The sequence below is a fragment of the Hemiscyllium ocellatum genome, chromosome 17, assembly GCF_020745735.1.
Source record: "Hemiscyllium ocellatum isolate sHemOce1 chromosome 17, sHemOce1.pat.X.cur, whole genome shotgun sequence".
Taxonomy (NCBI): Eukaryota; Metazoa; Chordata; class Chondrichthyes; order Orectolobiformes; family Hemiscylliidae; genus Hemiscyllium; species Hemiscyllium ocellatum.
The window spans coordinates 68,322,537-68,337,507 of NC_083417.1; the positions used below are offsets into that span (position 1 = coordinate 68,322,537).

General features: G+C 42.3%; 1 protein-coding gene across 10 annotated transcripts in view; it reads left to right on the top strand.

The window, feature by feature from the left end:
- The window catches only part of mtss1lb (MTSS I-BAR domain containing 2b), a 137,582-nt gene extending 122,832 nt beyond the window's left edge, over positions 1-14,750 (top strand). For 9 of the 10 annotated variants that reach the window (XM_060838265.1, XM_060838267.1, XM_060838271.1 and 6 more), the window contains 2 exons: positions 4,541-5,332; positions 14,467-14,750. In XM_060838265.1, coding sequence (XP_060694248.1) covers positions 4,541-5,289 — 749 coding nt within the window. In that variant the 3' untranslated portion in view covers positions 5,290-5,332; positions 14,467-14,750. Of the gene's footprint in view, positions 1-4,540; positions 6,016-14,466 lie in introns of those variants that run through there. The other variant, XM_060838275.1, reaches the window with a different exon arrangement.
- Positions 14,751-14,971: the final 221 nt, after the last annotated feature.

Below are 14,971 nucleotides of genomic sequence, written 5' to 3' on the forward strand. Positions count from 1 at the left end.
CCTTGAGATTTTGTTCAGATAATCTGAAATTCAGATAAATGATGTTCGGATAACCGAGGTTTTTCTGTATTAAGTACATCCCTCCTTGGATAACAAAGCCAGAACAGTATATAGGACTTCCGGGTATAGTCTCAACAATGCCTTGTACAGTTGCATCAAAATTTCCCTACTTTTATATTCTATCTATTTTGCAATGAAGGCCAATATTTCATTTGCTTTTCTAATTACTTGCTGTAACTTCTTGCCCACTCAATTTGTATCCTTTTATAGACTCTTTGTCCTCCTCAGAACTTTTTCTATCAATACTTGTATCTTAGCAAATTCGAATTCCAAAACTAGGGACTGTAAATACAAGATCATTCTTATTAAATTCAAGAGGGGAGTAATAAGAAAATGCTTAACTCAATGAGTACTTATAAATGAACTCGTTCCATTGTGGTGTGTTGATACAGATATTACAATAATAATCCAGAGACACAAGGTAATGCTCTGGGGACACAAATTCAAATTCCACTGGTGAAATTGAACTTCATAATTAATAAAAATCTGGAACTGATAGTTTCAGTTACCTTTGTTGAGACTAGTTATCTTCAATTCTCATTTTAAAAAGACCCATCTAACTCATTTGTATTCAAGGTTTACATAAAGATTTGTAGCTCGGATGCTGCTTGCTGTGGTTGTGGGTATGTTTACTGATTGTTGTGGTTCTGTTCGCTGAGCTGGGAGTTTGCGGGTGCCTCCTGTAAAGCGCTTCTGTGATGTTTCCTCCGGCACCCAAGCACTGAGGATGTCACTTAGACAGGGGACGAAACGTCTGCAACACAAATTCCCAGCTCGGCGAACAGAACCACAACAACGACCACCCGAGCTACAAATGTTCTCACAAACTATGTTTACTGAACTGCGAAGGTGATTTGCAGACGTTTCGTCCCCTGTCAAGGTGATACCTTCAGCACTTTGGAGCCTCCTGAAGCACTGAAGACACTGGAATTCTGGAATTTATTTGGTTCTGTTCTTGCTGCTTCCGGTTGCTCATTGTAGTGGGTGGTATATTGGGTCTAGGTCTATTTGCTTGTTGGTGGAGTCTGTGGTTGAGTGCTATGCCTCTAGAAATTCTCTGGCTTTCCTCTCTTTAGCTTGTCCTATGATCGTTGTGTTGGCCCAGTTGAATTTTTGGTCCTTGTCATTTGGGTGTATGGCCACGAGGGACAGCTGTTAGTGGCTCGTTGGTATTTGTGGATGTGGATTGCTAGTTGTCTGCCTGTTTCTCCTATTCAGTGTTTCGGGCAGTCTTTGCATGGAATCTTCTAAATTACAATGTGTTGCACATAAGGGGCATAGAGACTTTTGTTCTGGTGAGTTGTTGTCTGAGCGTGGCTATCTGTTCTGAGATTTTTATAATATATGGTAGAGTGGTTAGTGTATTGGGTCGTGGCATGTTCTTGTTCGGTTGTTTGTCTGTTAGGCATCTGCGGATGAAGTTGCAGGATATCTGTTCTTGGTGAAGACTCTGGAGAGATGTCCTCCTTCTCTTCGCATGTTGGGGGTGATGCAGTGTGTTGTAGCCTTTTTGAACAGGGTCCAAATGCAGCTTCTCTTGTGTGTATTTGGGTGGTTGTTGTTGTAGTTCAGGATCTGGTCCATGGTGGGGCTTTCCTGTACACTCTTGTGGTGCATTCACCATTGTGTTCTTTGTACGATCATATCCAGGAATGGGAGTTGATTATTGGTTTCCTCCTCTCTCGTAAATCTGATACCTGTGAGAATGGTATTGATAATCCGGTGTGTGTTCTCAATTTCTGTTCTCTTAATAATTACATACGTATCAGATCCATAGTTTGGGTCGGATTTGTGGGAGGGCTGTTTGTTCTACTCTTTGACTCTCTGCTTCTGCAATGAGCCCGGAGATAAGTGAGCCCATAGGTATCCCATTGATCTGTTCATATATATGGTTATTGATTGTGAAGTGTGTTATCAAGCACAGGTCTAGTAGTTTGAGTATGCAGTCCTTGTTGATAGGTTCCCCATTGTGTTATCTTTTCTATTTGTCCAGGAAGTTAGCTATTGTCTCTCTGGCTCGAGTTTTGTCAATTGAAGTGAATAGTGCCGTTACATAAAATGAGACCATTGCTTTGTCCTGGTCTGTTTATATTCTTGATGTTGTCTAGGAATTCCTGTGATGATCCACTGATAAGGTGTTTCCATTTTTGTTGAGGTTACTTTGCCCGTTGACATGACGGGAGTTCCTGGAAGTGCCACAATGGGTGATCTTTCTTCAGTCTGGACTACTTTTTTTTAGATTAGATTAGATTACTAAAAGTGTGGAAACAGGCCCTTCAGCCCACCAAGTCCACACCGACCCGCCGAAGCGCAACCCACCCATACTCCTACATTTACCCCTTACCTAACACTACGGGCAATTTAGCATGGCCAATTCACCTGGCCCGCACATCTTTGGACTGTGGGAGGAAACCGGAGCACCCGGAGGAAACCCACGCTGACACGGGGAGAACATGCAAACTCCACACAATCGCCTGAGGCGGGAATTGAACCCAGGTCTCTGGCGCTGTGAGGCAGCAGTGCTAACTGCTGTGCCACCGTGCCGCCCACTTGGTTTGGTGGATTCTTAACAACCTTACTAAAATGATTTAACATGCCACTTTGCTGCAGCAGTTAGGTACGGGTAACAAAATAGCATAATCGGAAATGACCAGTGTCAGAAAATAATTTTTAAAAATAGCTTAAGTTGATTTCAGAGCTGATTAGTTGAGTACAGGACAGAAAAAGGAACAAAAATATTTACGGAAGGGATGAGATGAGACAGATAGAAGAGAAGTCTGGACTTGAGTGTGAATAATAACATAGTCCAGAGGGGTTGAATGGCCTGTTACATTGCTTTATATTCTGTGTTATTATAAAGGAGCTGGTTGAAATCTTAGTGCATTATGGAGAAAACAGGGATAGTCTAGTCACCCAGTACCTAGTGCCAATGGTGGACTAACTAAAACTTTGAACAGACAAGATGCAATAATCTAGTGTGTTAATGCTTCTCACAGTTCAACTTGTCTATAGTCACTTACTGACCAAGATATTCAATATTACCAGTGACTCTCACTTGGCATAGGAGACTGTTGAATTGCCTCCTGGTAAAGATACCAGTTTCCTTGCTAGATAATCTGACAAAATGCCAAGTATATGAAAACCAGAGACGATGTTTGATACTTGTAGAACTCTGAGTATGCTCACAGAAAGATCCTCAGATGTAACATGGTTTAGACTTTGTATTTCCATTCTGTGGCACAAATCCGTATGGGCTGGGACTTCCCAGAAATGGTCCAGATCTATCAAATATGAAGGAAGACAATAAAAAACAAATGACTGAGGGAATGTTAAGTGATCGATCTCAGTTCAGGATTAATAAGGGCACTTGCAATGTCCCTTTCCAGTGTCCTAACTACACATCCTTGAACAATAGGAGTACTTTATCACTGCCTGTTCACCTAACCCACATCTTTAGACTGTGGGAGGAAACTGGTGCACCCGGAAGAAACCCACACAGACATGGGGAGAATGTGCAAACTCAACACAGACAGTGTTAGTTAGCGATAAAAGTAGAGTAATTGGATAGGGGAATGGATTTGGGTGGGATAGTCTTCAGAGGGTCAGTGTGACTTGTTGGGCCAAAGGGCCTGTTTCCACAATATAAGGATTCTAAGATCCTTAGATTGCAGAGCCAGTTGATGACTCTGGACTACAGAGTTTTCAATGTAACACTCAATGAATGGATTCATTGAGGTTGTAGTGGGCTCCAGTACTCTGCCTATTCTGGAGGAGAACTCTTGTAGGCTGTGATTTATCAACTTGGGCCAGAGATACTTCTTTTTGCCATAGTGTACCTTATTAAGATTAAAAGCCTCACTTAGCTGTATCCTTAGGGAGTAGGAGAAAGTGAGAACTCCAAATGCTGGAGAATCAGAGTTGAAAAGTATGGCGCTGGTAAAGCACAGCAGGTCAGGCAGCATTCGAAAAGCAGGAGAGTCTGCGTTTCAGGCTTAAGCCCGTCATCAAGCATGTGGCGGGGAAGTAATTCTGATAGGTCAGTGGGGATTGTGCAGCAGATAGGTGGGTTGAAGACTTCAGAGCAGAGATGACCTGGGAATGCAGTGGGCGAGGAGTGTCCAGTTATGGAACCTGCTGTGCTCTAGGTAGTTAGTAGATCCATTGTTAAATGCTCCTCAAGAATACTTGTTCGCCCTGAAAAGGGTAACTAAAAGACCAACCCTGCAGTCATAGAGATGTACAGCACAGAAACAGACTCTTGGGTGCAACTCATCCAGGCTGACCAGATATCCTAAATTAATCTAGTCCCATTTGCTAACACTTGGCCCATCTCTCTCTAAACCTTCCATTTCACGTACCCATCCATATTTCTGTATCTGAGTTCGCCATGCCCATTGCAACAAAAGCTTACACATTATTAACTGCGAGGGCCCTGCGGTGACCTGCCTCAAGTAATTAACGACGCTTTCCCTCTCCACAGTTTCAGACTACGATTGCTACTCGGTGAACGGCGACGTGGAGGCGGAACACCAGAGCGAGTTCGACCGGTCGTCGACCATCCCTCGGAACAGCGACATTGCGCAGAGCTACCGCAGAATGTTCCAGACCAAACGGCCGGCCTCCACAGCCGGCCTGCCGTCGGGCGGCAGCACGCAGAACGTTTCCGTCACCCCGGGCGTCGCCACCATTCGGCGCACGCCGTCCACCAAGCCGTCGGTGCGGCGGGCCCTGTCGAACGCGGGCCCCATTCCCATCCGGCCTCCCATCGTGCCGGTGAAGACACCCACCGTGCCCGACGGCCCGGCGAGGGTCGGCAGCGAGGAGTGCGTGTTCTTCGGCGGCGAAGACACGTCGCCGAACGCCTCGGAGTACGCCAGGTCGTCGCCCAAACGGCTGAGCCTGCCGAACGCGGTGTGGGGTGGCGGTGGCAGCGGCGCAGGCGCAGTGGAGGTCTCCGTGTACCCGGCGGGCGCCACGCTCTCGAGCGAGGAGGAGCAGCAGTTGGCCGCCAACCGCCACAGCCTGGTCGAGAAGATCGGCGAGCTCGTGGCCAGCGCCCAGGCTCTGGGCGACGGACAGTTCCCCTTCCCCGCGGTGCCCGACAGCGGCGGCGGCCTCCCACCGCGCTCTCCCGACGACGCCCCCGAGGACATGCTCACCGCCATCCGCCGAGGGGTGAAGCTCCGGAGGACCGTCACCAACGATAGGTCGGCGCCCAGGATTTTGTGACAGCGAGGGCCCGACTCTTGAGAGCATTGACTGACTCAACCAGGTTGGTTTCCAACGCAGTGCCATGAACTACCTTTTAAACCAAGCAACTGTGGTGTGGTGGAGTGAAACATTTTAAATTAAGATACGGCAGATTTTAAAATGAGTGTACTATTGTTAGTTCTAAAGAGGAATTTAACGTTTCGTTCCTTACAGATGTTCTACCGGCCATTTAACGGACTCACCTGTTTCGTGGCATTTTATTTTGCCTGCCCTCCCCCAGCTTTTTGCCGTATTTGGTGCAAAAACAAAAAAAAAATAACGTGCTGTGTGTTAGCTTCACTGAGGTGGTTTGCACTTGACCTCGGTGTGTGTCAGTCCTCAATGTGTGTCTCTGGCCTCCTCCCCGCCCCCCCCCCCCCCCAGCCAGGTCCTGTCTCAGCCACAGTGACAAGAGAGAAAAAAAAGATCAGGCTCCCCAGAGCAGTGATAGAGGTTTAGAAGGGTATTTAGAAGAAATTTAGCCGAGACGAGGGCAAGTCAGAAGGGATTCTTGGTGCATCTTGCTCCTGCTGTGTAGGTGAGTGTTACTTGCTCAAGTCAGGTTGTAGGAAGGGAGTTTTGAATTCGAAACTAAATATTGGTGGTTATTGCTTCTCCCCTAAGTAACATTTATTTTAAGTTGAGAAGAAAACTCATGTAAAAAATGAGGTCTGCAGATGCTGGAGATCACAGCTGAAAATGTGTTGCTGGTCAAAGCACAGCAGGCCAGGCAGCATCTCAGGAATAGAGAATTCGACGTTTCGAGCATAAGCCCTTGGGCTTGTGCTCGAAATGTCGAATTCTCTATTCCTGAGATGCTGCCTGGCTTGCTGTGCTTTGACCAAGAAAACTCATGATCTAATTATCCATATTGACACCTAAGCTTCAGGACCTAACTAGTGAAGACGGATTTTGTGGACTCTCAACTGTCTGGTCATTCTGGATGATCTGCCATGCATACTTTTGCCACTTTCATCGACTGGACTATTTTTGTGACAGAATTGAATGGGTCCAGGTCAATAAATAGAATGTTTATCTTTCAAAACACTAATTCGGCTACTTCATCTGGCAAGTTTAACATATGTCATTAGAACTGCTAAAGAGTGATAATGCTTTATTGAAAATCCTTGATAAGAGATGAACATAATCTTTGTCAATAATAGTCCAGTTAATTCCCTGTCTACATTTCACTTTCTGCTGACCTTTTATTTGTAATTTTGAAAAATATATGTGGATAAACAATGGTGCGATAGATTGACACTTCACGAATCACAAAATTAGACTGAAATGTGAGCTCTGTCACATTTACTGATTCCTCCGGATACAGAGATCATGAAATGCTACCTTGAAACACAGACCAGGAAACCTGTTGCAAGTCATATCATAGAGAAGGGCCTGAGGAGGGTAATTCAAATTCCTAATCTAGTTTAATCTACCAACATATCTGTGTGTAAATATGAGAACCTCCCCACAATGCAATGTGGTGCTGTTTTTGCTAGGGAAATTGCAGTGTGCTCTTAGACAGTCATTGGACTGTTTATTATATTTGTTTTCCATGCGTTTTTGGAAGGAGAATATGCTGCAGTGATGTCTGATGATGCTTTCATTTCATTCCCTCAAACTGCTTCCACCACCACTAGTCCCAGCCTTGCAATTATCAATACTTAACGTTAGCATTAATACAGCTGAAAATCCACACTTCTCCCAACCTCATTCACTCTGCAAACGCAGCCCAGCTCTAAAAGCACAGAATCTGTAATCACAGTCTGGGTCTGTTGCCCTACAGTTTCAAGTTTGCCCACACCCACTACAGAATCCAGTGGACTGTTCTGTGAACCTAGTTGGGTCCCCCTCATTCTCTTAATATGAGAAACGACCTCTACTGAGTTTGTAATGAGATGGGGAGTGATGAGAAGCCATCTACAGCCCTGCTTGCTGTTTTGATAGTTTCTTACCTAGTATTAATTAGAAGTTGCTCAAATATAATTGGAATAAACTAAATAACTGCTGCAAACACAAAGACATTTTATTTTCTTTTTCAAATACATCAACTGATGAGCATATTTCCAAGTCTTCAAACTAATCCACTGACAACTCCACATAGGTAAAGTTATTATTTATTAAATGGACCTACCACCCTTGTATGGCCACTATAATATGCTCACTTTAATATAAAGTGCTTTGGCACAGATTTATCAGATCCACCGGCTGTCCAATCGCACATCGGTCTACCAGTGGTTCACATGTTCACCCAGCACACAGTACACGTAAACACGATCTTTGGCCCAACTCATACAACCAATCGCAGTTCACCTCATAGGTGTCTAGGGCTGTGAGAGAAGAATCCCCCCCACTGAAAATGAATTCACTTGGAAGACTCCAAAATCCTATGAGACACATTGTTGTGAGTGTTGATGAGGGAACTCTTCAGAAACATTAATAAATTTTCCACTTTTGGATACTGACTGCAAGGCTTTTAAGTTTCCCATTTATTTCAGAATTCCATTGTTCACCGTTTCCACCTGCATTTGTATTATTGGTGAGTATATTGCCTTACTAACTGCAGGAGGTTAGTAATAAGGCTGGGAATAACTGTAATAGCAGTAATAATGGAAGATTGTTTAAAATATTGGTTTAAAAACTTGCATTGCTATAATGTGATCTCAGGATTTTAATGACCTTCCCACCAAGAAGTACTTTTGAAATGTAATCCATTGTCGTAATGTAGGAAATATGGCAGCCAATTTGCACATGGCCTTTATTGGTGATGCTGGCTAAGGGAACAGTATGGATCAGGATACCAGGATGACCTTCTTATTCATTCTCTAATCATATCAGAGGATCTGTTACGTTTGCCAAGGTGGGAGATAGGATATCAGTTTAACATCTCTTCCTTTCACTGTCGCTGGGTCAAAATCCTGAAACTCCCTACTGGCATTGTCTGTTTATGTACCATAAATGGACTGCAGTGGTTCAAGGTGGCAGCTCACCACCACTTTCTCAAGGGCAATTAGGAATGGGCATAAATGCTGGCCCAATCAGCAATGCCAATATTTCAGGAATGAATTTAAAACAAAAGTAGAACTTCCCAGAAGTGAACACACTCTCAGTTTAGCACTGAAACACCAGTCTGGATTATGTCTTTGATGTGGGAGTTGATGCCCGTAGCTGTGGCAATATTATTTGAATTTATGGACAACCCACACACTCAACAATGCCACTGTTGAACAGTGGGCAAGAAAATGCCAGGTACATAGTGTGCGAATACCTTGCATAGCTGTGTTTAGGCTTATTTTTTATATTAGCTTCTCAAATCATTATTTAAGGGAAGTGAAGTGTATGTTTATTCATTAGAAGTCTATGTATATGCGTACAAAATTGTCTGATTCAGCAGTTACTACATAATTGGTCCTTGTAGGGAAATGGTTTTAATCTTTTATTATATATTAATTCTTAGTAAACAAAACTTATAACTGAACAGCTTTTTAGGTTTTTCAAATTCTGCCAATGAACGTTTTGACATTCATCTTTAAAGCAGTATTTTGTGCAAAGCTTGAGGTTTGTTCCAATGGTCTCCATTTTTCCTTAAAGCAGTACTTTGAAAATAGACAGCTCCAGCAAGATTCCCAGGATTTGGGATCCACTGCATGGTAATGGAGATACTATAAAATCTCTACCTCAAATCTGAATGAAGATATATATGAATGATATGGGCAGAGCTGTTCTTTGCCCTGATGGCCCCTGGAGTCAAAAGCTTTGCTGCCCTTTCCCCTATTTGGGTTGATATTTATCTGAACTATGAAAGGGCCACTGCTGTCATCAGCAATTTTAAGCCCCAGCCAAGGAGCCACATGTAGAATGTGAAACATTTTAATTTTAATGTGTCACCAAGAACCTGCACATGTTCTGTGACATTTAGTGATGTTCCCCAGCATTTGAACAGAATTTTTTAAATACCAGAAGACTTTTTGTGCTTTTAAGCAACCCACTGTTTCAGAAAATAACAAGTACTATTTAAATATTTCTTTAAAAGCATTTAGCAGAGAGAAAAGGAGTGGATGTATAGGAAAAATGCCTTTAAAAAGATTTAGTAATTGAGTAGGGCGGGTCTTTATGCCGTTGGGATACTGAAGAATTTTGGGAGCAAGGTGAAACCAGTCATATAGAGTCATAGAGATGTGCATCATGGAAACAGACCCTTCGGTCCAACCTGGCACAGAAACAGACCCTTTAGTCCAAATCGTCCATGCCAACCAAATTTTCCAAACTAAACCAGTCCCACCTGAGAAAGTGAGGACTGGAGATCAGAATCAAGAAGTGTGGCAATGGAAAAGCACAACTGGTCAGGCAGCAGCCAAGGAGCAAGATAATTGACATTTCAAGCAGAAGCTCTTCAACTCTCCTGCTCCTCAGATACTGCCTGACCGGCTATACCATCCTAGTGCCATTTGCCTGTGTTTGGCCCATATCCCTCCAAACCTTTCTTATTAATATACAGGGGAAACCTTGATTATCCGAACAAGATGGGCTGCCATTATTTCGTTCGGATAATCAATAATTCGGTAAATCGATTAAATGCCTTTCCACTGGGGCTTGGAATTTTTAAAGTCTGCTCCCCATTCAGAAGACTAGTAGCAACACAAACGCGCAACACCACCCCTGCCTGCCCCACCTCGTCGAATACCACCCCGCCTGCCCCTGCCCCCTCTCCAGGGCAGCTGGACTGTCCACCAACAAGAAGATTGCTGCTGCCGCCTTTGAAGCGTAAGTCTCCAAATAGCGTGCGCACAGCCACGCGCACAACTTTTTACTGCAACATTTTGACAGGTTCCATGTTTGCCCTGTTAAGGACAATGTTGGAGAGATTATCTAGGGAAGGGTGGGTTTAGCGTACACTCCTCTGTAGAACTCCAGGGAAAGTGTGGGGAGAGAGAGAGGGCGGGAGGTCAGTTATTTGGAGACAGTGCTTGTTTAATCACTGTAAACAAAAGACGCGAACACAGTTAGAAACGCGTCTTTGATGTAATGTTTCTATCGGGACCTCAAAATCTCCTTCGGATATTCTGATTTTTGGATAATTGGTATTTGGATAATCAAGGTTCCTCTGTACCTGTCTAGATGTCTTTTAAATGTTGTAACTACCCACATCTATCACTTCGTTGGCTGTTTGTTCCATATGCAAACCACCCTGTGTGTGGAAAAGGTTGCTCCTCAGGTCCTATTTAAATCTTTCTCTTCTCACTTTATAAATATGTCCTCTAGTTTTGAATTCCCTCACCCTAGGGAAAATACCTTTGCTATTCACCTTGCCTAAGCCCCCCATGATTTTATAAAAGTCTACAAGGCCATCCTTCAATGTCCTACTCTCTAGTGAAAAAATGTCCCAGTGTATCCAGCCTCTCATAACTCAAACCTCCAGTTCTGACAACATCGTGGTAAATCTTTTCTAAATTTGATTGACACCCAAGTTAAAAGGAGTGAAGTAGTTTAATAGAAATTCAGACTTACAGGGTTTATTTACATGCCCTAATTTAGTAGACTATATACAATTACCTCAGTCTTTACAATATTTAATTACCTAGTTTCAGATATTAGATAACATTCTAATTTAGCAACAGTCATGATAGGTCCTTCGCTGAAACTTACTATGAGCCTCCAAACCCATGTTAGCTCACTTTCAAACAACGCATTGTAGTGTTCTAGTTGTGCACTAATTTAAAAAATACATCAGAATGAAAATTAATTGTGAATTAATTTGAAGTGGAGTGTACCAATGAAAGCACTTTAGCTCAAAGGATTCTATCTATTTTTGTTCGAATAATATCTCTCAAATGCCATTTCTCCCACTGAATTTAACTGGTGCTATGAAATTTGCGCACACAATCTGCCTCAAATTCAAATCAGGAATGAATGTTGGGAAAATTACCCCCAAGGTAAGTTGAGAGGAAGAACATTGAGACTTTGGAGTGGTGTTGAGAAGGGCTGTGTGTGGATTTGAAACCCGTAGTGTATCTCAGACACAGATAAAGAAGCAGGTACAGGGGTGGCATTTGAGACATCGTTGAAGAGGGATTATCAAAGAGAGATGGGATTCCTGGCAGTAAGGGAAGGGATGTCAGAGAGGAGAGGAGCATTTGAGAGTGTCAGGTGGCCAGGGAAACGGGACAAAGAAGGAAAGCAATGTTTGAGATAAATGGAAGAGAACTGGGTTCAGTTGTTACGATATCCTTGTTTATTGTCTTTTTGCTATTCCCATTTTGGCAAGATGCATGAAACATAGCCATTGGTTGCAGTATACAGGAAAGGGACAGTGAAACCTGCAGTAGTAAAATAAATGTAAATAAATTTTACCAAAATGATTTCTATAAAGTTGAGTCCTTTTTTCTCAAAGATGATATTGTTTCTATTATTTTAGTTTCAGTTCAGTTTGTGAATGTGCTTGCTGTTGGATGTTAACATGCAAAGAAGCAAGTGAGATGGTATTAGAGGTTATGTTGAGATAAGCAGGCATGAAGGAGAGACAGAGGTTGCGATAGTAAAAAAGCAAAATACTACAGATGCTGGAAATCTGAAACACAAACACAATCCTGAAGAAAGTCCATTGGTCTGTCAGCATCTGTGGAAAATGAGAGAGAGTTAACATTTCAAGCCCAGTTCTTCAGAACTGTGCAATGATATCCAGGAGTTGGACATGTGCTCAGAGAAGAGCAAAACGTAATGGCACATAGGAAAGAAAAGAGAATTGTTTTAGTAATTAATCATCAGGACAAAATTAGGACAAAAGCGATAGGATAAATATTTCTTTTGATTAACAAAGGGACTGCAGCAGTTTTTCACCAGATGTTATGGTATCACATTGCCTTTAAGAGAGTTTCCCTTTTAAAAAAAACTGTTAATTTTTCATGAATTGAATAAGCAGAATTCTGCTTTTATTCAGATCACTAACTCGGGATTTTTTTGGCCCATTGCACTTTTGGAATTTGAATTGGACGTTTGGGTTTTTATTACATGGGCCTTTAATTTGTTCAAGATATCAAGGTCTCTGAAAACAGTGATTAAGAGGTCAAGCCTCATTATAATATCATGTTATATTGCCTGTTTGCAAGCAGTTTGCACTGTTGTATTAAATTTGTCTCCTTACTCATCTTGGAGGACAAGTGAGTGTTTAATGGTGCAAATGTTTAAATCGCTTCACCTACTAGTGAGAGTGAATATATGGACAAACATCTTACAGTTGTGTTGAAAATTGAAAAAATGCACTGAAATAGACAGGACAAAAATACATAAATTTGAACAAAAAGTGTCATTATCTGTCTTTAAAAGATGCATCTCCAAGTGAGGGATGGGAAGATTCATCGCTGTGATCATTATTAGAACACTCCTGCTCAGACATGCTTGTGCCTGGACTGAGCACATAGACAAGTTTTGGGTTAGACTGTGATGTAGCCATGAACAATCCACGGCTACACACTGTTGAGTCTCTTGTGGGCAGAATTGCCATTTAAGGTGAAGTACCCCAGAAGGGGTATACTTTGTGGCATGTAAATGTCACTGGCTGACATTAATTGCACATATCTTGATATGGTTATGGCGAACAGGCTCCTTGAACTGCTGCAGTTTATGTGGTTTAAGGACACCACAATGCTGTAAGGGATGGGGTTCCAGGCTTTTAAAATCAGCAACATTGAAGGAACAGCAGTATATTTCCAGGTCAAGTTGGTGAGTAACTTGGAGGGAGCTTGTGGGTAATGGTGGCCCATGTATCTGCTGTCCTTGTTCCTCTAAATGATGGTGTTTGTAGATTTGGAAGGTGGGGTCTTGAAGTTCTGCAGTGCATCTTGTAGATGATGTACACAGCTCCTACTGGAATGGTTCAGAATGTGGTGCCAATCAAGTGGGATAGTTTGTCGTGTATAGTGTCAAGCTTCTTCAGTTTTGTTGGAGCCACACTCCTCCAGTCAAATGAGCATGCTTTTACATTCCTGACCTGTAGAGTGTAGACAGCTTTGTGGAGTCTGGAGGAGACAAGTTTACTGCAGAACTCCTAACCTGTGACTTGTTTTTTTGGTCACAATATTGTACAGCTAGTCCAGTTCAGTTTTTGGACCTCAATATGTTACTCCTTTTGCGGTGAAAGAGGAAAAACAATGGGAGAGCTTTTGGGAGGCTTCCATTCTGCTGGGATCAGAGTTCACATCTCTTTGAGACTTTGGGAAACTACATACAAACCCAAAAAAAAGAGTAAAGGGTCAAGCAGAACTTGAACTATCTGAAAATACAAACTTTGAAATATTCTCTTGATCTTTGTCACATTTCTATTTCTTTCTCTCTCCTGTAAGATGCTCCTTCAATCCCCTCTTTGATCAAGCTTTTGTCAGCTGTACTAACATGTTATGCTGCTCCAGGCCAGTGTTTATCTGATAATCCTACTTAGCAGCCCCTTGGAGCATTTTGCTACATTAAAAGCTGCTATACAAAATAAGTATATTGTTGGAAGAAGAGTACCCTTGAGTGTGTTTCTTGAGTTGAGTCTAACAGGCTATGAATCATATTTGCTATCCATTTACAATAATTGAAGAGTTATTTTTGGAACATGCCTGTTTAGCGTATATCTTGGATCATCTTTTCACTCGTCCTGGTTAATCTCTGACTCGATTTCATTAAGAAAAGAATGAACAACTGGGTTTGTAGGTTTTTTTTAAGAAAAAGTTTCCTTAACCCTTTTCTCCCCCCAAGTTTACTACTTGTCGGTGTATTTTTGAGATGGGGACCTTTGGGGTTCAGCTGTTGTTTTTGAAATATAAAAGAAAATTCTGAAAGCATGTCCATTTAAGCAAAATTTGGGAGTAGATGGTTTGTTAAACTAAGCCATATTTAGAAATGAGAGTGAGTTAATTGGGGTTCATTGTGGCAAAGGATTGGAATCAGTTGGACAGACCTTGCCAGGTGGCAGGCACACAGAGGCGCAAACCTCCTTTCTCACTGCACATTTCTAACCTCCACTCACCCATACCTCCCTCACTTCACTCCTTTGCAATCTCTGTGATGTAATCTCAAGCACTGCTCGTTCTGTGTATATAAATATATATATATTAATAAAGAGGGGAAATGATCACAAGTCGTGCAATTTTCTCTTGTTTCTACTTTTTTGTCCAGGCTTTAACAAAGAACTGAAGATTTTATTCTCATCTTGACACCCATGCGTTCACCTTTCCCCACGTTCCATTTTTTGTACAGACAAAACAAATTGAGAAACGCTGAAATAATGGTCCTGGTGCTGTTGGTAATTATCATTTAATTTATTTTCAGTGCCTCTTTCCTTCCCTCCCACCTTTCTGTAATGCTATAATTCATGTATGTTTGTTTATTCTTCCACCACCTGAAGCCTCAACCACACTGTGATGTTTCCAGTATTAATAAAGCTGTACTGTTCAAAACAATCAGCCTGTGTCTCTTCTCACCCACTGATGTGCCATTTGCTTTTGTTCCAAATCCTGTTTCCTCTTTCGCACTCTTTTGCATATCAGAAAACAACCACTTCTCTGGGATGAGGAAGTGTGCCTACAAGGAAATTCTGAGTCAATGTCTCAGTAACCATACTCTGGAGTTGCTCAGAGCTTGGAGACTCTTTTAGTTGTTGAGTTTCAACATGGTAAATAAA